This window comes from Amborella trichopoda, chromosome 2, assembly GCF_054954075.1.
Source record: "Amborella trichopoda isolate Santa Cruz 75 chromosome 2, AtrichopodaSantaCruz75HAP2 v2.0, whole genome shotgun sequence".
In the NCBI taxonomy this organism is placed as follows: Eukaryota; Viridiplantae; Streptophyta; class Magnoliopsida; order Amborellales; family Amborellaceae; genus Amborella; species Amborella trichopoda.
The window spans coordinates 67795606-67816251 of record NC_142337.1 but is presented as its reverse complement, the minus strand read 5'-3'; the positions used below and the strand labels follow the sequence as shown (position 1 = coordinate 67816251).

The following is a 20646-nucleotide window of genomic DNA, read 5'->3' as shown; positions in this document are numbered from 1 at the left end:
TTGACAGGGGCAAATAATGTAGGATTTCGCCATAACAAACGCGCGAAAGTATACGCAGTGTACTGCAATTTTCGGACATAATTTTTCGTCTCTCAAAGTTGCCAAACTTCTTTACAAGGTACCATCGTTTTAGAAACCCGTATTGGTGGGATGGATTATCTCACCCATAAATTCGTATTCCATTGCTGGATTAGCAATTTGGGTCGGATCTACATCGGCCTAAATCAATGATTTTAACCTCTCTTTTTTTCACTTTTTTTTTTATTCTTTAGTCTACTTGTTATTTAGGGAAAATTACGTACATATTTGTTATAATTTGTGTTATTACAAAACTAACGAGTAGTTTATGTTGTTATCTATCAGTCCGTTTATTTCATGTCATAAAGAAAAAATTTAAAAAAAGAAGATAATTTTACTTTTTTTTGGTTGTTGAACAATCGAATTCCATGAATTCTCAGTTGTTCAACCACTAAACTTTCAGTTTTTGGAAAAGGGAAAATTCAAAATTTTCGGTTGTTGAAGAACCAAAAATTTAAAATTTTGAATTCTTTAAGGACGGAAATTATTTTTGTCTTTCGTAGGTCATCTGCGTATTCTCTCTATCGGCTAATCAATTTTTTTAAATTCAACTTTTGAATAACGTCCTCTACGTACTCTCTCCCTATCCACTAATTAAATTTTTTTTAAATTCAATGGAATTCTCTCTTTACCCTTTTCCCTATGTTTATCTATTTTCTTTCTATCCATGATTTAAACTCTTCCCTATCTTTATCTATTTTTTCTATACATCACATTAAACTCTTCCCAATATTTATCGATTCTCTCTATTCCATGTTTATCGATTCTGTTTGTTTCTCTTACAAATTGAAAGATATCATTGTATATTAGACATTGTAGAGAGAGAATGGATAAACATATAGTTGATTAGTCATTATAGAGAGAATTGATAAGCATAGATAAGAGTTTAAACCCAGATATCTTCCTATGTTTATCCATTCTCTCTAAGTTATAAACTATTCCCTATGTTTATCTATTCTTCTCTTTGTTCTAGTCACAAATCAATGATCGTCACGGTAGATTAGTCATTGTAGAGAGAGAATAGATGAACTGAAATTTTCAATTATTCAATGACCAAAAATTTTGAATTTTTAGTTTTTTAAAAACCGAAATTGGCTTGATTTCTGTTGCTTAACAACTGAAAAAAGGTAAATTTTTTTTTTTTTTAAATTCGTTATGACATGAAAAAAATAGACAGATATGTAATAACAAAAGCTATTCGGTAGTTTTGTAATACTGCAAACTATAATACGTAATTTTCCCTATTATTTATTTAGCATTGTTCTTAGCATTTTTATATTCTCAAAAGTTTTTATCATTTCTATTACATTGCCTAGCTTTATGACATGGTCGTTTTTTTCTAATGGCCTTCTGAACTTCATCACTCCACCGTCAAGTTTTTTATTGGAATTTATCTTCTTTACGGTTTCTCCTTAAACTTCAGTTTCCACTTTTTTAATACAGCCAGCCATCTCATTCTACATAACATTGACTTCATGTTTAGAGTTTCATTTTCTTTCTTTAACTAATTTATCCCTGAATAAATCTATCTTTTAATTATTTAAATAAAATGTTTATATAAGGTCGCAACCTTAAAATATAGAATTAAAGATGCGACTCAAAAATCTATTGGAAAATGTTTTTTTTTTTGTTGAAAAACCTTCTAATTGATCATCTCGGAATCGATATGTATGAATATGAAAAACACTAAAGATTTTGAGTCCATAAATAGTGCATTTTGCAACACGTTATTTAGACCATCCATTCTCATATGTTTATAGATCTGCTTGATTTTAATTATATTTGGAGTTAAACATTTTATAATTAGATATGAAAATAGATTTTCAGATGATCTTAACAATTTTTTACACCAAAATTACATGTTATGATAAAATTTGGAAATGCGCCATTATTGGATTGTTTAAGGTTGCAACCTTATAGAAACTACACCCATATATATAATTATATAATTATTTTTTATTTTAGAAATATATTTTTTGAATTGGTGATTTGGACTCATCGAGATCAATGATCTGCTAATACGACAAGATATGTAGGTTAGATACTCCAACTCCATCCTACCGATCCGGGGTTTGAAACACTATGTTTAAGCCGTGACACTATGCCGGGAATTCCAGCTTAAGTATTCCATAATTTTTTGTCTCGGACGTTGAAAGTTTTAGTTGCCAAAGTAAGAGTTATGCGTGTTTACTTGGAGCGTGTTTGTTTTATGAAAGACAAGGCTTCTAGGAGATGCAGTTCTACAACTGTAAGGGCGTGTTTGATTTCTGGAAGATACAGTTTTGAAAACTAAGTCTTCTATGGAAGTAGATAACTCAAGTTCTATGATTCCCCATACAACTTTTATTTTCACTTTTTAACCGTAAATATAAGGCAGGTAGATACCACAGTATCTACTTTAGTGTAACACTTGTTCATTATCAAACAAATAAGTGCTACATTACTGGAAGATGCGGTTTCCAAAGCTGTCTTTCAAAAATCAAAGACTCCACGAAACTTCTTGCATTTGCTATTCATAAATGCGATTCTGATTTAGAATCTATTGACTCTAGTAGACTTCAAAACATTGTTAAATTACACATATTTGCAACATTTTGCCTCTTCTACCATCAAATTCGCCATTATATGAAAAAATAGAGCACTTCGAATCACATGTGGAGCTCAACTTCACATAGGGTTTTGAGAGACCTATAGGTAAGAGTTCTCTCACAAATTAGATATGTATATACAAGGTGCCAACTTTGAAGTTCAAATAATCAAAGTAAGACTTATATTTAAATTCTGCTTGAGGATGTGATTTCAGACTCTAAAGTCTGAAACCGGTATGAAACTATATTTTCATTCTTAATTATAATTTTTTAAATATAAAAAAATTACGCATATTGACTATACTTACAAACACTTGAAAAACTTGAAATAGACGGTCTAGATAATGTACTATAGAATGCATTATTTTAAAAAAATAATGTGAGTTTTTTTTTAATATATCTGTAGTATATTTCATTGAAATTGCAATATCTATTGGATTCATGACTTGCATATCAACTATAGTGCAATTAATGAAACTAAAAAAAAAATAGATAGAGTAAACAGAAGAAAGAATTGAGATATATTTTCATCCTAAAGGAAAAATAACAATTAAAGGGTAGAATAGCCTTATAAATTCATTAAAAATAAAAAATGTTACCTTTTCTAATTCCACTTTATATCTTTTAAAAGTATAATAAAAATTTAATAAATTTCCATGCTTATTATTTACAGCAGCAAACAAGTAGAGGTATTTCAGTGTGAGCGGACCAATCGGTAAAGATATCAATATGATTCAAAATCAACAAGATGGAACTCGCGTTTTGTTTTAGGGTATTGTATATAATGAGACAATTTATCTTTTATACAAAGTGGTCACAATTACTTACAGCTATTCGATGTGAAATTTGATGGCTTGGATATGTCCCAAAGGTCTAGAAAATTTATTTTGAAGTTTGAGCTTGGTCAATGGAATAATTGCAGCCACCCAATTTCACATCCAATTATCAAGATTAATGAGACCACCTTGTACCAAAGGTAAATCGTCTCATTTTATGCTTACCTTTTTTATTTTTGTCCCTATTATTAAAAATTCAAATATTTTATTATTTTCTCATGCTTCTCTAAGGTTTGTGTTCCTTATCAGATAAGTTATAAAAATGATGGTATACAATGAGACCGTTGGACAACTTCTCTCTTCCATCCCTCATCCCTCAGGACCGGAACTGTCTGTTCTTCCCCTTTTGGATCTGTTGAACCAACCCCTACACATTCGGATAGAAGCTGGCATCGACAGGAGAGGCTCAATCCTTCAAACGTTATTCATCTTTCTTCTAAGGGATGGGATCGGTGGTTCTACTCCCCTTCAACAGCACACGTGGCATCGACTGCTTTCTCCCCTTGGGGTGGAAGGGCGATCGAATCGATACCAGACTCAAGAGATGGTGGTGGCGACCGTATCAATACCTTTGATCCATGAAGGTTACAATTATAAATAACCATCCGATATAAATTCTAATAGCTTGGATGTGTTGCATAGTTTGAGAAAAATTATTTTGAAGTTTGTGCTTGGTCAATGGATTAGATGCAAACATCCAAGTTCACATCCAATGGACTACCTTGTATCAACAGTAAATGATCCTATTGACATTTGTTTGTTGAGTTTTCCAATCCAAAATCAACGCAATTTTATCATCTAAGAAGTACATTGGTGAAATAAGAGAAGAACTTCATAATTGATTTAACCAGTGTATAAGAATAGCAATTCGGGTCGAGAGTCAATGGGTACCACCCTGATTCCCAAATCCCAATCAAAACATGAGGGATCCAATAGATTCTATTAGGGAATTGGGCGATCTACCATTTATATATCTAATTATTTTTTCTCTTTTTTTTAAATTCTTTGGACAATCAATATCCCCAATATGGATTGATTTTCCTGAAGGCCGCTTCATCCGGTCTAAGTATGTCAAATTTGCTATAAAGCCTTTGGATTTTAGGCCTAGACCGAAGCGAAGTGAAACCTCGTACCGTTATTTCGGTTAGATCTAGGTCTGATTCGGGCTGATTTGATAGAAGTTTCCGCCGAAAGAAATATCTATAAAAGGTATTTTTTTTTTGAATTTCTTTTTTCAAATTTTTTATTTAAATATCTAATTTATTTATATTAAATTCAAAAATCTAAATTATTTACCAAATTGCTTCATTTTTTTTTTTTGTCTTACAAAACTTCTTAGCGAATCTAACAAACATTAATCCCAGGGCTTTAAAACACTGAATTTGACAAAACTCTACTTTGAGGTCAGTTTGCCCTATGATTGATGCATTTGATCATGGGGCTTTGATAGCGAGGCCCAAACTATATATGTGGATAAAATCCTAAGCAAAAGCATGAAAACTTACACGACATGTGCTCCTTTCGGTTTCCTTCCACCATTTTTGGATGTTCCTCTGGGAATGGCATCTTCGTAATCTCTGTCTCTACACGCTCATTCTCTCCCCCCGCTCAGGGGCTCTTTCTCTCTCTTAACACGCCCCTTTTCCTCATTAGTTTTTTTTTTTTTTTTTTCAGCTTCCGGGTGGTGCAGAGGAGCCTAATAGCAGCGCAAAACTCCCTTTGCCTTGCCACAAATGGCGCCTTCTTATTTCTTACGATGGCACCAAATTTTCAGGTTTTCTCTCTCTCTATCTCGTTTTTTCTCTTATTTTTGCTTTCCATATTTGATTTCAGTCGACTCCAATCTACAAGTTGATATTCTTACTGAACACAATGTTACAGCTTTTTCTTTATCTGCTTTTATATCCATGGATATTTCAGTGTTTGTTTTATAATTGACTAATGGATATTTCAGTGTTTATCACATAATTTTAGGGGAATGATTGCCCTAGTTATGAAAGTGGAATTTTCGGTTATGGAAATACACAGGTTGGAGGGGAATGGGTATCAATTGATATGAATATTCCTTATTCATGTATTTAGTTTATTATGCTGGGCGACGCATTGCTATATGCCATGGAATTTCATTTGAGCTTGGAGAAAGCATGAATCAATGTGATTTCAACTACTCCCCGAAATCACTAATTCTGCTACAATGATATTTAGAATCATACATTTTGTTAATAGGTGCAGATGATTCCATTTCTGTGAATGACCCACCTGATCAAATCGCCCAATTCAACAAAATTTGCTCACTTAAAGCTGTCTATTCAACAAAGGAGCAGTTTTAAACGAGTTTTATCATATGCACCTAGTGCTGCAAAATGCAAACAATTTCTACATTAGGGTTCAAATTTCAGCAAAGTAATACCATTTCTATCTAAAAAACGGAAATTGGGTTTGGTCAGTTAATTTTGCAGGCCTTGAACTCGTCTGGAAATCACTAATGTACCAAGAGGTGAACTTGGAAAAAGGTCCTACCTTTCTCAATTGAAATAAATGCTATTGAATTTCCTACCTTTTGTCAATTGGAATAAATGCTATTGAAATTAGACTAGGGGCCACCCTTTGCACCGGATTGTTTACTGGTAAAACCCAATTTTAACCAAATTTTGGAGTTGGATAATAGCAGCTAATAATATGGGCAGATTTCTGGTAGCTACTTGGTTTTGGTCCAACAAGGTAGTCGTGCATAATAATAAAAAGATCAGATTGGTATTTTCACACCTGGATTTTTCATTTCTCCCATGTGGCTCTGATGCCACAAAATTCGGATCGAAGATTTTCAATTGATCCAAATGGTTCTGATGCCACAAAATTAGCATGAAAAAGTTTTGATCCTAATAAGAACTAGTAAAAGCAAAGTGATGCCAAAAATTTTAGTAGCCTTGGTAAAAATGATATTTTTGGCTTTGTCAAGCCAGCTACATATGTACTGGTTTGACTCTGTGAACAATGTCGTGAGAGATGTAAAATTCATTCATAACTCTCTCCCTCCCCTCCCCCCCCCCCCCCCCCCACCCCAGGTGGTCTCTCTCTCTGTGGGTAGTTCAGTTGTAGGAGGATTCGAACTAGTGCAGTGCTGCAATCATCAACTAGTAACTGTAACTGTTCAAGCCCAAAACCGATTCCCACCTCTCTCTCTCTCTCGTAAAAATCTTTTTTGGATTCATGAAGTTTCCAAACAATTCGCGTATCTCTTTATGGCATGTTTTTTGAATCTTATCTCTTTATGGCATGTTATTGCTGTTTGTTAATTTACTCATGCATAGTACACAAATGTGCAAGCTGTGCTTCCTATTGCTTCTAACTCCAGAGTAAAAACAGTTGCTTAATGTTTTGAGCTCTCATTGCATAGATTCTTCTTGTATATTTCTCTTTTTTTCCTCTCTCATGTATTGGTTTTTATATTTTAGGATGGCAATATCAGCGGTGGCCACCAACTATCCAGTGTGCCATCGAAAAGGCTCTGATGGTGGCCACAAAGCTAGAAAGGCATGAACTTTGTTTGGTGGGTGCAAGCCGGACTGATACAGGTGTTCATGCTTGGGGGCAGGTTGGCCTTTTACCAAGCTAAGCAGGATAGTTGTTATAGTCTTTTTCCAGAGTGAGGAATCAGCATTTTCTCCATAAATTATTTTATATCTTTACTTATACCAAAGTTTTTCTGACTAGAAATGTTTTCTCCCGAGATCAATGTGTGGTTGGTTGGCCTTTTATTCTGATATCTTTTGGAAATCCCTGGAAATACTATTTTTAAACCAACCCTTCTATCCATCACGCAAATTTATATAACTCCAAATTTTAAGGGTTTTCTTAGTTTTCGGTTGGAATTATATGTCCTTCATCCCTTAATCCAAGGGTCACATTTGCTGTTTTTTTGTAACGAATTCTCCACTATTCCTAGAATACCTTTGTTTTGATTGACTTAGAAAAGTGTCGCTACCTGCTCCATTCGTGTTCTTATTTTCAAGTTTGTCTATATTCTTGATTTTGTGAGCCATCTTGATCTCAATCTCTTGTTTGAAAACAATACGAAAAGAAATTGGTGTTCTTGTATATAATGTATAGAAGAATGTGATGGAGAAGATGCAAAATATATTATTAAATGTTTGTGTTGAATTGGTTTTAAATATCGAAATAACTTCTCATGATTGCTGGAATTTGTGCTGGAAATTTGTAAAACCAGTTAAAGCTTAAGCATATAGGTTATCTGTTTGCGTATGGCTCTTTTTTAGTAAGATTTATTCATTTTAATGTGCCATTTTTAAATTATGCTTCTTATGGATATAGGGACGTGATTTTCGATGACATCCTTTTGCAACCGGTTATGGGAGTCTTTTCTTTCCGTTTGGTATTTTCAGGTGGCACAGTTTGTAACACCTTTCTCCTATGATAACCTTGAAAATCTACATGCAGCAGTAAATGGTCTGCTTCCATCAGAAATCAGGGTGAGGGAGATCAGTGCGGCAAGGCCTGAATTTCATGCTCGTTTCTCCTCAGAGAGCAAGGTTTATTGCTACAAGATATACAACAATCCAGTCATGGACCCTTTCCAGAGTCTCTATGCATACCATGTCCCTCACAGGCTCAATGTTACAGTCATGAGAGAAGCTGCAAAGAATTTTGTTGGGAAGCACGACTTCACTTCTTTCTCAAATCATTCACGTGGTGATAGAGTGGTGAATCCTGTGAAAGAAATTTTCCAATTTAAAGTCATAGAGATGGTTAGAATGAAGTTTTGAACCTTTTCTTTCTGAATTTGATGAAACCCTGATGTTAGTAACTTTCTCTTGAACTTCATTGCTCTTGTTTTTGGCTTATTTTTGTAGCTACATCTTAAATGACTTATTGTTGTTAGCATTTTTGGGTCTTTTGGATGACCAATCTTTCTATACCAGCAATGGCAGTTATATGTCTCAAAAATCAAGAAAGTTGGACAAGTAAAATCCTGATAAACAATTTGTCAAAATTATCACAGGTACAGAGAAAAATGCAGATAAAGGGTTGCTATCGTAGTGGTAGATAATGATTGTTTTAGATCATTTGCATAACATAAATTTTACATGGTTAGCTTCATTTACACATAAAATCAGAGAGATTTGTGATTTATAATATTTTTTTTCATAAAAAAGATGATCCAGGATACTAGCAAGTCTATGAGCTGAAGCATGGGATTTATTTAGTTCTAATTTTCGTCCTCGTAACTCACAAAAGGATAAATTTTAAAAATCATTGCAAATGCAATACCAATGAGTAAATTGTTTTCTAATGCAACATGACTATTGCATAAAGAGACCACCACCAAAGTCCAGGAAAACCATTCCAGAGATGGATTAACCTAGAATATGTATGGAAGTATCGGTACTGCTTTACTAATAAAAAATATAGGTTCATTGACAAAGTTTGTTAACTTATTGTTATACTTGTCCAGGGTGCTCTTTTGCAACTTGAGGTTGAGGGTTCAGGGTTCTTATACAGACAAGTCAGGAACATGGTAAAGCATTTACTGATGATTATTATTACTGTTATATCATTATTATTATTGTTAATTAATTTTTCTACTTTTTAATATGCACACTAAACAATAGGCGAATACAAAACACAGAAACAATGGTAAAAAGAGCAAAATTATGGGATGTCTACTGGCCCAAAAAAGAAAGAAAACTATGTGATGTTCAACAGAATACAATGCTAATCTAGATCTGTAAATCTTGCATGACAATACACCATCCAAACATACAGAGTGAACAAATGCCCCATTCCACGTCATACTTAGAAGCAGTTAAGAAATAGTTCAGCATATACTCTTCATATTTCATGTTCCTTCTTCATATATGATCTGTATGTAGTGTGAGTTGGCATGTAATACCATATATGAATTATGAATGTTTTATCTGACTATTGAGATTGACTCCTATATAAATACATGTCCTCTAGAATATTCGTGAGCGTACAAGGGATAACGTGACCAAGATATCCATGTATGTAGAAATGGATAGGAAAAAGAAAAATGATCAAGCTGTCATAACTGATAATAAGCATTGGAAAACGTTAATGCCAGTGCGAGGCTCTAGACAATCAATTTAGGGCCCACGTCAAAATTTATTAGAAGAGGTTGTTTTGATGCCCAAATATCCTCAAATTGGTCATCTCGATCTCAAGATGCATGGACATGAGAAAAAATTGGATTTCAAGTTTTGGAAATAGTATCTTGTAATGCATTTTGGACCGTTAATTTTCAAGATTTTCAAGTTTTCACAGATCTGCTCGATCTACACTAATTTTGAAGCTTTAAATTTTATAATTAAAGATGAAAATATATTTTAAGGCTATTGCAAAGATTTTCGGTATTGAAACCGCATTTCTCGACACTATTTTTTACTTTGATTGTTTATAGCCTCGGCTTTATACAAACCGCACCCATAAGCATTAGGCTCTGAACTGTGACACAATTAAAGAAAGCTATCAAATCAACTATTGAATATACATATGTTAATAAAATTTCAAAAGAAGAAATTTTTTGAATATGATTGATAAGAGACTTTTTTTAAAATGATAAATTTATAGATCTCAACTTAGTGACAAAGTCGTTTAAGTGATCTGACTAACTCTATGAGTTACAAATCATAGTGAGCTGGTGTTTTAGCGCTGGTTTCCATTTTATTTTTGCCGAGCTTCTAGTTTTTCTGTGCTAAATGCTTTAGTTCCTAGTATTAACTAACAAGCTCGTATTCTGGTTCTTTTGCAGGTCGCACTGCTGCTTCAAATTGGAAAGGAAGCACTTCCTGCTGATATTGTGCCTGCGATATTAGCCTGTAGGGATCGTAAAGCACTTGCAAAAGTAACTTTAATTACCCCACCCCATGGACTCTGTCTCATGTTTATCAAGTACAATAAAGAACTTCTCCAACCTCCACTAGGTGCCCCTCCTACTAGTTTTGGTCGGCTTCGTCAAGTGAGTAAATGTAAGCTTCCATTCTATTGAGGGTAGAGACATAATGTACTGCATGTGTACGAAATTTTGGCTTCCTGTAATATTATTATGGAAATTTTTTTATGACAAATTAGTAGCTGCTTCTTTAACGAAATCTGAGATTCATATATAAGAACCCGTGCATGCTTTGGGTGCAATTCCTTCTTGGCTTGTTTTTATTCAGATCCTGCATTTCAAAGTTTTCGATATTGTAAAGTCTTATGTTTCATATCGTATTTAAGCACATCTTTCAGATGTTTCATTGGGTCATCTTGTTTTCTCTGAGGAGTTACTAGTCGACAGGGCACATACCTCTTCCTTTATTCTTTTTTACTCTGATCAATAAAATTTGCATTTGTTTCCCACCTTAAGAAATTACCAAACCAAAACCTTGATTCTTTTAAATGAAACCAACCATGCTAGGTGGTATAAAGTAACAGAAATAACAACGCTTTGCTTACTTTTGCATGCTCCCTGAGTTTAGCAACATGGCAGATACATGATATGTGTATACATTCAGCTTCTCTTCTTGTAACACTACCAATGTGGTTGAGAAAACTTTTCTGGCCTGAAGAACCTCAATGGCTTCTTGTTAACTGTTACACAAGCACATTGCTTCTAAATTTAGCATATCTCTGCTAAAATTTTGGCAAATCAAGGATAATAGAGACTCATCAAAGTGCTGCTTTAGCAGCTTCTTGTTACTGTAACCCAGGTGCAGGGCATCCTATAAATTTAGCAGATTCTCTGCTAAAAATTACATAAATTTAAGCTGCAAGGAGAATTAGAGAAGATAGAAATGAAAGAAAAAGAATCAGATATTAATCAGAGGGAATAAATATATCAAAATCACTTAGTGTCCACTCTGCAACTTGTTCATTGTCCGTAATGAACATTTCTGTTCCTACATCAATGGATGGCCATTCACGTTTTGCAGGTGGAGTACCAGGATCCTGAAACAAAGAAAAGGAATATATTTTATCAAAAAAATTGGGAAAAGGAGAATAAAAAAGCAAGAGTTTCTTAACCCAGGATCAAATGATAAAAACACCAAGAAGTGAGTGTGTCAGTCCTGATACATCTAACATCCACTCATTATTTATCTGAGTATGCATTTTTGTTTTAAATAAGATGATTATAACCTTGATAATCATTCTGAAATAACAAACTCTGTTTTATTTTCTCAGAATTGGATTCAACATAAGAAAACCCAAGTTACCCATGCTTTATTTTGCACAATGTTTTTATTTTTAGTCTTCTTTGACAACCTTGTAATGTTCTGATATGTTTGAGTTGAATTTTCTTCTGTTTTCATGTTTGCATTTAATTTTGGTACTGCAGAGAGTTAACCGTACGGTTCACACAGGGACACTCATTCCCCCTCTGACCCAACTAATGGCATTGCTAAATACTCCTCTCACAACCTCTCAGACTGCTGGCAATGGCAGAGTCCCATACTTTATAATCTCTGTACAGCGCTCTCTCTCTCTCTCTCCTCCCCCTCTACATTGGTAGGGGTGCTGCTACTTATATATTGTAGATAGAGGCGCTGTCATGCACAGATTGAAATCTCTCGCAGGAACAAGATCTGCAGCCTCACGTTGCTTTGACCAAAATTTGCACATAAATAGTAAAGAATAAATTTTAAAAGGTGAATTTATGACATGCTCATATGGGAACCAAATATGCACTTACCCCCTTGGACTAAAGGCCTAATAAGAGCAGGAAATTTTATCAAAATGCACAATAAGAGATAAATTATGTAATATTTTATTATATTTTTTGATTTAATTTCAAAATACCCCTCAAAATACATATGACCTTGGAACAGATGATAAAGGGTAAACTGTTAAATTGTTGGAAAGTTTGGCGTATTTCGTAAAGTTCCCACTAGTACTTCCTTAAAACATGAAGTTTTGGGATCCAACTAGAATCTCACATGAAAGAATAATTGAATTTTGAACTCTTGAATGTTTAGATTAGAAGGTACAGAATTGAATGTTCTTTATTTAATCTTTAAGGCAAGAAAACCCAGTACTCAATATTCTCCATAAATAGTGTATAAGGTCACAATCATCTTGTCGAAGTCGAAAGCATACGGCAGGGGACTTTTAACACAGTTTGAGATTGACTTGTTTTTTTTATTTTGAGCGCATTAAATAATACATTTTGAGCCCAATACTCTTACAATCTTACGTATGGAAGTGACTCTGACCTTTTCTCTACCACAAGTAACAGTCGTTTGTTATACTTTCCCCAAAGTAAAACCTGAGGCTAAATCTTAGAAACTAAAGGAGACCCACTGCTCTTTTTGCAGTATGTAAAATGCCAACCTCACCTAGAGAGAGAACAAAAAAAATCAACAGTTCTAGGAGAGAAACCCAACCACAGAACAGAGAGAAATGACAGGACCAAAAGAGAGAGCAATCAAAATTTTGGAGAGAGAAAACCAACCAGACGGACAGAGAGAGAAACGGAGAGAAAAAACCAACCAGATGGAACCAAGACAGAAACCAATCAAAATTTTTATGAGAGAACCAACCAGATGGAAACCAAACAATTTTCTTAGAGAGAGAAAACCAACCTGATAGAAATACAGCCTACTTGAAAGCCCAAACAATTTTCTTAGAGAGAGAAAACCAACCTGATAGAAATACAGCCTACTTGAAAGCCCGCCAACGTCAAGCACCCATGTCCTTGAATCACCAACCCACCCTTCTCCTCGCTTTGATGGATAACCATACTCTGCCCAAACAGGGTGAGGAAGTATTTGAACAAGCTCTTGAGCCTGTGGATTACTGTAAGGATCACAGGTACTCGAAGGTTGTTCGAGATGCTCTGCATTTCCCGGTGAACAGTAATAGTGGTAGGCGGAGTATGGAAAATGTTGTGTATCATTCCTAAATATTTTGGCGTTGTTGGGGAGTATGTGAAATGGTGGGCATGCACCGAGGTTAGTTGGACTACACCATGCTGGTGTTTCAGGGTTGAGTATCATTTCGGAGTACCGAGTTACGTCGGTCGTGGGGTCGCCATCACATGGTGCTCCATTGTTTTTCCAGCAACTGCCCATGTCGAGTAGGTAGAATTGGCTCTTTGGGCCACCCCCTTGCTTCACGTCGAGGGTGAGCCTTACTTTGAAGTTGGGTGATTCAGGTATCTGCAAAACCAAGGAACGAATCTGAATTGGCTAGAGAGAGAGAGAGAGAATGCTCTGATTCCATTAATGAGTAGAGAAAAACCATTGTCCAACTAACTCAGAGAGAGAAAGAGATTCCAATAGAAAAATCGAGGATCATGTTTCACTAGAGAGAGAGAGAGAGAGATTCCAAAGAAAAATCGACGATCATGTTTCACTAGAGAGAGAGATTCCAAAAGAAAAATCCAGGATCAATGTCTCACGAGAGAGAGAGAGAGATACTCTTGCAAAAGAAAAATCCAGGATCATGTCTCACTAACAATAATGATTCAATAAAAAGTAGAATCCAAAAAACCCACTAAGAGAGAGAGAGAGAGAGAGAGGTGGATTTCAAAGTAAAGTCGCCGTTTTATTCTATCAAGTCAGACATCAATCATGTTAGACTTTCTTCAATCTTTAAAAAAAAAAAAAAACACATTATGCAACTAACTCCGGAGGAGAGAGAGTCAAATTCAAATGGTATTTTTGAAGGGAAGAGAGAGACTCCTACAACTGGAATGTGCATGTGGGCGCATCTGTATGAGAGAGAAAGAGAGTTCTAGAATTAGAATATGGTCATGAGAGAGAGAGATAGAGTCCTAGAATTAGATTATGGTGATGAGAGAGAGAGAGTCCTAGAATTAGAATATGCTAATGAGAGAGAGAGAGAGAGACTCCTATAATTGGAATGGTATTTAAGAATTGAGGACATGACCATAAAATATCATTTGCGTTTAGTGTTTACTAAAACTAGTTTTGAGCGAAGCTCGCCCATTTACACATAAACAAAAGAACCAGCTGCAATATTATTGTCCATGGTCCATAACTAACCATGAGAGAGAAAATGAAGTTTCTCACACTTACAGTCTTAAGCATCCCTCTGGTTTCATAATGGTAGCCACCAGAGAATCCTTTAGTAGCATCAGCTCTGAGATAAAGCATCAGCCATGGATATTTCTTTGAAGTCTTCAATCTGTGCTTAAAAGCCCAACTCCCAACTCCAATCTTCTTCTCCCAAATTACCTCAAAAAATGAAATACCTTTAAACCCATCTCCAAGATTTGCATCTAAATCATAACTCCCATTAAAACTCCCCCTTAAGCTCATATCCTCTGATAAACTGGTGTATTCATGGTTCAGTAATGGCTGGTTCATGCATCCATGGCCAAAGCAGGGGAACCTTCCTGGTTGATCAAAAGGCCCAACTTTTTTGCCATTTTGCGGGCATAAACCTGATTTAGTGTCAAAGTTTCCATTTTTTAGCATCACCATCCAAAACTGCCATGGATTTGGGGTGTCTGCAACTTCACATTTTGAGCCCAAATAGAGCTCTTTCTCTACTGCATAGAGGTCAGTATTGTTCATGGCCTTGTTACTTGCGCCCTCAAATGGGCCTCCAACGCTTAGTTTATTATCAGCTTCTGTCACCTTATGAAGCAATGAAGGTCCTGGGTTTGTGTGAAATAGGGGATGAACCAGTTAAAGACAGAAAACAGGGGACCAATTAAATTTAGAAAAAAAGGGGAACTATATATATCTTTCCTTCAATTAATGTTGCTTTTCTCTTACAGAACATATTAATGTTTATCTTTTGATTATTGCTCATTGTCCTTGAGAAAGGACCAAGGAACAGATAACAAACCAAAATCAAAAGGAGGTTAGGCAATAAAAAACCAAGCTTCTTCTGTATTTTCTGTGATTTGTATGCAATGGTGTGTAAGAAATGACAAGGGAAAGTAGTATGGGAAAATGGAACAAAAATACCAACTTTGTAGCAGAGCTCAAATATAAGGATAGAGAGAGAAAGACGAAAATGAACAGAGAAAATGCAGCTTGGGTGTCTTCTCTATTTGGGTTTATTAGTTAACAAATAAATGTAAAATAAAAGCAAGAATGCTGATTCAATGTGTAGAAAATCATGCAAAAACAATAAAAATAATGAAACAAAAAAACCAATTCTCTCTCTGTCCATTTCCTGCAAAAAACAAGTCCAAGAGCAAATGGTGATCTCTTCTGTTATCTTTCAATAAGCATAGTGCTACAGAGAAAAGATGTGAGGCTTACTTTTAGAGAGAGAAGAGGTAAGACTCACTTTTAGAGAGAGAAGAGGCTGAGATATCAAAGCAATCAGCTGCTCTTGGGCTACCCATTTTGGGTGCTTCTTCACCCACTTCATTGCAAAAGTTCCATGCCTCAAGACCCAATCTCAGCCCATCTCTTGTCATGCCAGGGTCCCCAACTGCTGAAACATAACCCTTACCCAATTTTCTCTCTCCTCCTAAAACAGCTGTTTCTGTATCACATCTAGAGTGAGAAACCACTATCTTGAAGACAAGGAAAACTAAAATGACACAACTTTTCATGGCTGGGTCTTGAAGCTCTGTTTTTTTGAGGGAGAGAAAGTGGATGTTTTGGGGATATATATAAATGGAATTTTGAGGGTGGGTAGTAGGCTTTTTTCAGGGTAGTTAATTTGGAAGAAATCAGTATAAAAAATGAGCTAAACTTAAATTCAGAGAAACAGAGCTGGGGATTTATCTTCTCCTGCTATGAATGTTTCAATGAGTGGAACCAAAAAAGAGAAAAATAAAGATTTTTAAAAATAATAATAATTTTTTTAATCCAAGAATAACATTTAATGGCCTCTCTCACAAGATAAGTATCTCTGTTGCTAAGTTGGTTTGCATGTTAAAAGTCTTTATTTCGTCTGAAACAATGTAATAAAACTTGGCTCAGGCTCGCAGCTCGGTTCCCGCCGAGTAATTGGGGCGGGCGGGCGGGCGGGCGAGTTTGAGTGGACTTTGCCCGATTCATGTGGAACCTCAAAAAGAACCTTAAATAATAAATACAAAAATTTATTTAAAATAATAATAAATACTAAAGATAATCAATTGTATGCCTGCAGTCATTTATTATATACATGATAGAAAAATAATAGAAAAATAGAATATGAAAATTTTGATATATAGCTTCAAACAATTTATAAAAGGTAAAAAAAGAGCATATGACAAGATAAATAAATAAAAAATCACCATATAAAACATTAAAATTGTTCATAAACATGCTTATAAATTATTCACCAGTAATTTAGTAAAAACTATATAATTTTATATTTTTTTTTGCCGAATTTTATACGCGATAGGGTTACGAGGCTGAGTTCCTCAACAGAGTCAGAGTCAATTTGGCCGAGTTTTAAAACCCTAACTCAAATTTCTAACTTTTTTATTAAGTGGATTCCAGCTTTTGAGAAGCCCAGATCTCACAAAAAAGCCTAAAATTTTAAATGAATTTTAAGATTTCAATTTTCTATCCCTTTTTTTTTTTTTTCCATTTAATGAAATGTGGATCTCATTATTACAACGTGATGTCCGTAACTATTAACGCCATAGCAAGAAAAAGAGAGAGTAAAGGTACAAGTTGTTTGCGCGTGCGATTGACACATGTAACATCAAACGGTGGCAAACCTTGCGGCGTGATCTACGGTTGAAGATTTCCGATAATCATGGTTCACTAGAAATGCTTTTGGGGGCCATTTTGTAAATTAGAAAAGAGGTATTTTATAGTCCACTGATATCTTTTCTCACTAGATATCCTAGCTTAAAGCCTTCTGCTTTATAAAAAATGATATCATTTATTTATTATTCAAGAAATGAGGAGTGTTTGGGCTTTTCTAATTTATTTTTTAAAGAAATGAGGAGGTGATGTATAGGTTTGATGCTAGTCACTTATTTAGTCCTCCCCGAATCTGATAGGTTATTTACCTCTCTAGCATTCATGAATGGTTAACACATTCATTATATTTTGATAAAAATATGTAATACAAGTCAGTAATATTATCGTCAGCTCACTCTCGATTTCCATACACATTATTGTATGGAGACCGCATTTGCACGTGGTGTTGTAGTTAGCTCATTGATAGCCTTCTGATCAAGATACAATGTAGTTAGCTCATTGATAGCCTTCTGATCAAGATACAATCATCTTGAGAATGTAAAAAGGTTTCCCCCTTTTGTTTTGCCCAGAGTTTAGAAACCCAGCGATCAAGGTCAAGGATCACCGATCAAGATTGAATTTGGTGAGTGGGCAATCTGGGTCCCTCAACATCCCCAAAAAAAAAAAAATCCCCCAAATTTACATTTTCCTTATCATTTATTCACTGAGAATTAATTTTTCTAACTTACTCGAATCTCCAATCCGGCCAACCTGGTTGGTATAATGGGTGGGCGATCCAAAATTCGGTTCCACGTTTTAAGACACTAATTTTGCCTAAAGAAACTCCAGCAATTTCATTTATCTACCCCCCCTTTTTCCTTAAAAAAAAAAAAAAAAAGGAAAAAGAAAAAGAAAAAGAAAAGAAAAGAGAAGAAGAAGAAAAGGAAAGGAAAAAAAACATGGAAAAAGGAAAAACAAAAATACACCAAAAACAAAAAAGAATAAATGAAAACAAACAAAAGAGAATTTGTAATGGCATGCATCGCATGTGACCAAAGTTTGGCAAGTCACCATTAACCAACTAGCAAAGTGAAAGGATATGGAAAGTTTAGCCAACCAAACCAATGTGAGGATTACGATGGTTCTTATTGGGGGGGGGGGGGTTGGCCGCACAAGAGCTTGACTTATTCTTGTTATAATCACGGCAAGGATATTTTTACTTATTAGAATGGTGATTTAACACTTATTAGGACAGCTATTGTTTGCATGTATGAGCAGTAAAAAAATTGGAAAATGGTTTGATTGGGCTGATCTCTATAAAAAAAAAAAAGAAAAAAAAAAGAGAGTAAATTCTCACCTCATAACTCGCAAAAAATTGCAAATCAAGCATTGGAAATACTTAACATTGATCATCTCGACTTGAACATTATGATTGTGAAAATAAATTAGGATTTCAAACTCTAAAAATAGTGTATATTATAACAAATTATCTAGTGCGTCTATTTTGCTTTAAAAATAAGTGTTCACAAATTTGCATGATCCATACTATTTTTTGAGTTTCAACATTATTGTCAGCATTGGTAATTGATTTTACAGCCATCATAGAAATTTTCGTTGCAGAAAGTACTTTCTAGAAGAGGATTTGAAGTGAGGATTTATTTTGTTTTTATAAAGCCTAGGCTTTATATAAACCTCATCCATAAAAATTTCAACAGTTCACTAAATTTCGGCCTTTCAAAAACCATTCATGGCTTCCAAGTAACGATCATTGGAGGGGTAGAGTTGTGCTGAGGTTATGATTTCTCCTGTTGGGATGTTTGGAAAAGTAGTTAGTATGAGTAAGAAAGAAGCAAGCTTCTCTCTCTCTATCTTTAGCTTCAAGTTTCATCTTTGCCACCCAAATTTATATTACCCTTTTTAACCAAAATTTTTCTACTCATTCAACTTTGGATAAAAACAAATGCTCTCTATTTTCATAGTAGTGGTTCTCTCTCTTTCTAATTGAAATTTGCCTTCTTACTAAAACTTTGGAGAAAAACAATCTCTCTCTCTCTCTCTAGTATGTACATAACCTAATGTTTGCATGATCAACAGATGAGCAATTGTTTAGTAATGGAGCGTAGATCATTTGAGTTGTCAACACTGCCTAAAGCATATGCAACTTCAATCTATAAATTGACTTCAAATTTTGGAGGGATTCAGCAAAGTACATGCTGCTGAATATTTATGTAAATAATGTTCATTGCTATCTAACCAACTACGACAATGACAATGAGATGTCAAACCTAAATGCTCTACAAATTCAAATACCCACTCCCTTGGCATCAACTTCCCCACAAAGAACCCCCTTCTCTCTCTCTCTCTCTCTCTCATATACCCACTCCCCTTACGAACCACTCCTCTTGGACCTCTCTCTCTCTTCCCCATAAACCCCGCCCCCTCCTCATATACCCACTCCCCTAAAGTCAAGAACTACTCCTCTTGGACCTACCCCTCTCTATCTCTATCTCTCTCTCTCTCTCCTGGAAATCAAACCCCCTCTCTCACTCAGTGTTCGCAAAGTTCCCGAGTAAACCACTCAGCAATGTTACTCGGGCTCGGGGCCTTGTTGAGCCCGAGTTATTTTGAGTTGGGTGTCCAACTCGGGGATATTAAAAAAAATTCAAAAAATTAAATAAAAATCCTAAAAGATAAGAAATTTATTTGAGATATGTTTATTTATTTATTTATTTTCATTTTCTACCATTTTAACAAAAATTTAGAAAATATTTTGGCCATAAATACTTATTTTTACATTTTTCCAATTTTTTGGATTTATTTCAAAAATACCCCCAACCACAAGTCGATTTTTTAATATCTATTTTTTACTATTATTTAACCTTGACTATTACTTCATCTTACTTTAAACATACATTTCCTATTTTTTAGATTTCTTGTATTTTTTATAGTTTGTTTAATCTTTTTTTTTTTTTTGTTGCTATAGTACCACTCAAGCTGAGTTACTCGGAGGTCCGAGTACTCAGATCGGGCATGGGCTGAGTGGTCACCTGAGTAGTGGTTTCCAGCACTGCTCTCTGTCTCTCTCTCATTGAAACAAAAGCCAACGAGAAAAAAGAAAGGGTTAGTTCTCTCTCTATAGGAAATAAGAAAGGGGTTCTCTCTCTCTCTCATTGACTCGAAGCCCGTACGACAATTAGCTCAAATAAACCTGTCCCATATAGAGCCATTAGTTGCATGTTCCAATTACCCTCATACCTAAAAGAAAAAATATGTTGGAAAAATGGCAAGCCTTCATTATATGTTTGGTGCCAGGTAACATTGTAGGCCTTCACATGTCTTTGTAAGCTCCATGTACCACTTCATATATTTATTTCTCCACCTTTTTATTTTCAACTTTGTTTTAATGCTTTAAAAAGTATAGAACCAAAAATAGTACCATACAATTTTGATGAACATAGGGACCACCTTACTTTCATGATATGATAAAACTCTGGGTCATAATCGCTTCGACTCCAGAAG

General features: G+C 34.8%; 2 protein-coding genes across 12 annotated transcripts; one reads left to right on the top strand and one right to left on the bottom strand.

Annotated features, from left to right (window-relative positions):
* The first annotated feature begins 4887 nt into the window (after positions 1–4887).
* LOC18430115 (Pseudouridine synthase family protein) lies at positions 4888–12173 on the top strand. Of its 8 annotated transcripts, none has more exons than XM_088859708.1 (7): positions 4888–5081; positions 5177–5276; positions 6958–7097; positions 7906–8223; positions 8976–9038; positions 10293–10509; positions 11884–12173. In XM_088859708.1, the coding sequence occupies exons 1-7, from the start codon at positions 5013–5015 to the stop codon at positions 12030–12032; spliced, it is 1056 nt and encodes a 351-aa protein (XP_088715834.1). In that variant the 5' UTR covers positions 4888–5012; the 3' UTR covers positions 12033–12173. The 8 variants fall into 8 exon arrangements, 6 of the variants coding, with proteins under 6 accessions (XP_088715834.1, XP_088715833.1, XP_020520543.2 ...); XM_088859707.1 differs by having other exon boundaries at positions 4889–5081; positions 7906–8268; XM_020664884.2 differs by having other exon boundaries at positions 4890–5072; positions 7906–8268.
* LOC18430116 (calcium/calcium/calmodulin-dependent Serine/Threonine-kinase) lies at positions 10893–16507 on the bottom strand. Of its 4 annotated transcripts, none has more exons than XM_006840278.4 (5): positions 15788–16507; positions 14560–15143; positions 13162–13677; positions 11371–11470; positions 10893–11113 (listed from the first exon to the last, which is right to left on the bottom strand). In XM_006840278.4, the coding sequence occupies exons 1-5, from the start codon at positions 16056–16058 to the stop codon at positions 11055–11057; spliced, it is 1530 nt and encodes a 509-aa protein (XP_006840341.2). In that variant the 5' UTR covers positions 16059–16507; the 3' UTR covers positions 10893–11054. The 4 variants fall into 4 exon arrangements, with proteins under 4 accessions (XP_006840341.2, XP_088715830.1, XP_088715829.1 ...); XM_088859704.1 differs by having other exon boundaries at positions 15760–16372; XM_088859703.1 differs by having other exon boundaries at positions 10893–11470; positions 13102–13677; positions 15788–16498.
* Positions 16508–20646: the final 4139 nt, after the last annotated feature.